Source organism: Athene cunicularia, unplaced genomic scaffold (assembly GCF_003259725.1).
Source record: "Athene cunicularia isolate RWA unplaced genomic scaffold, athCun1 SCF_272, whole genome shotgun sequence".
In the NCBI taxonomy this organism is placed as follows: domain Eukaryota; kingdom Metazoa; phylum Chordata; class Aves; order Strigiformes; family Strigidae; genus Athene; species Athene cunicularia.
The window spans coordinates 2,845-4,143 of NW_020799347.1; the positions used below are offsets into that span (position 1 = coordinate 2,845).

The 1,299-nt window shown below is 61.3% G+C and overlaps 1 protein-coding gene across 1 annotated transcript; it reads left to right on the forward strand.

The window, feature by feature from the left end:
* Positions 1-348: 348 nt before the first annotated feature.
* LOC113490753 (feather keratin 1-like) lies at positions 349-684 on the forward strand. The gene has a single exon (XM_026867326.1). It carries the CDS (start codon positions 361-363, stop codon positions 661-663), a length of 303 nt encoding a protein of 100 aa, XP_026723127.1. The 5' UTR covers positions 349-360; the 3' UTR covers positions 664-684.
* The last annotated feature ends 615 nt before the right edge of the window (positions 685-1,299 follow it).

Here is a 1,299-nt window from a genome sequence, read left to right on the forward strand (position 1 = left end):
AAAACTGCTCACTGAGAAATGCCGCCATGCCCAAAGGCTGTCCCGCCCCTTGGGGACCAGCATAAAAGCCGGCCCAGCGCCTCTCTCCCTCACACACTTCTCCTGACGCCTTCTCCTGCGCGCTCAACAAGGTCAGCCTCAACCCCCTTCCCCTCCTTCTCCTCACCCACCTGCCCCGGCTCTCCCAGCACGCTCTGCCCCCAGCCTCAGCACCCCTGACGCCTCCCCACCGCCACGCTCCACACACACCCACCACAGCCCTCCCCGCTCCCTCGCCCTCCTGCAACAACGCCCCTCGCACCCCCACGCCCCTCCGCTTGCTCAACACCCTCTCTTCCAGGGACCCTCCACACCACAGACATGGCCTGCTACGATCTCTGCCGCCCCTGCGGACCCACCCCGCTGGCCAACAGCTGCAACGAGCCCTGTGTCAGGCAGTGCGAGGACTCCCGCGTCGTCATCCAGCCTTCCACCGTCGTGGTCACCCTGCCAGGACCCATCCTCAGCTCCTTCCCCCAGAGCACCGCCGTCGGATCCTCCTCCTCGGCTGCCGTGGGCAGTGCCCTCAGTGCCCAGGGAGTGCCCGTCTCCTCCGGAGGCTTCGGCTACGGCTTGGGCGGCCTGGGCTGCTTCCGCGGCACCAGAGGCTGCTACCCCTGCTAAGGGGCCTCCACAACACCCCTGACACCAGCTCTGGAAGCCACGGCATGCTTTCAGGATACACCTATATGCTGGTGCTCACACACAGGCTCGCCATCGACGGCTCCTCCTCTCAAGGCACCAGGCCATGAAGCAGTGAAGCGACCAGCCCAGGATGCCTGGAAACACGGCCCGTGTTCCTCCTCGTCTTCTCCCACATCTTTCCCTACATCAACCCTTCTGCTATGGATGCTGCTCTCCACTGATAAGCCCTTCTCACAGGGCAAAGGCCACTGGGCACCTGTGCTCAGCTGATCCCACTGCACGGCAGGAAGATCTCAGAGCTCTGGCACAATCTCCTCATACAAAGGGAGCTCTGCTGATGATCGCACTTCTTGCACCTCAGACTGGCTCCCTTCCACCTCAAGCTCGTGAATTTTCCATGTCTTTTTCCTCCAATAAATTCTATGCATCCCAGACTGAGACGCCTCCACTTCCTTTCTTCTCTAAAATCTCTTCCATCCTCACCCGGCACAAGCCAGGCCTCCACAGACCATTGCGGTGGGTGCAGAACGACTACAGTGCATCTGCTGTAAACTTTGCTGCCAACAGCACCTGCACAGACTGGCACCTGGGAGCTTCCAAAACATGACACAAGAC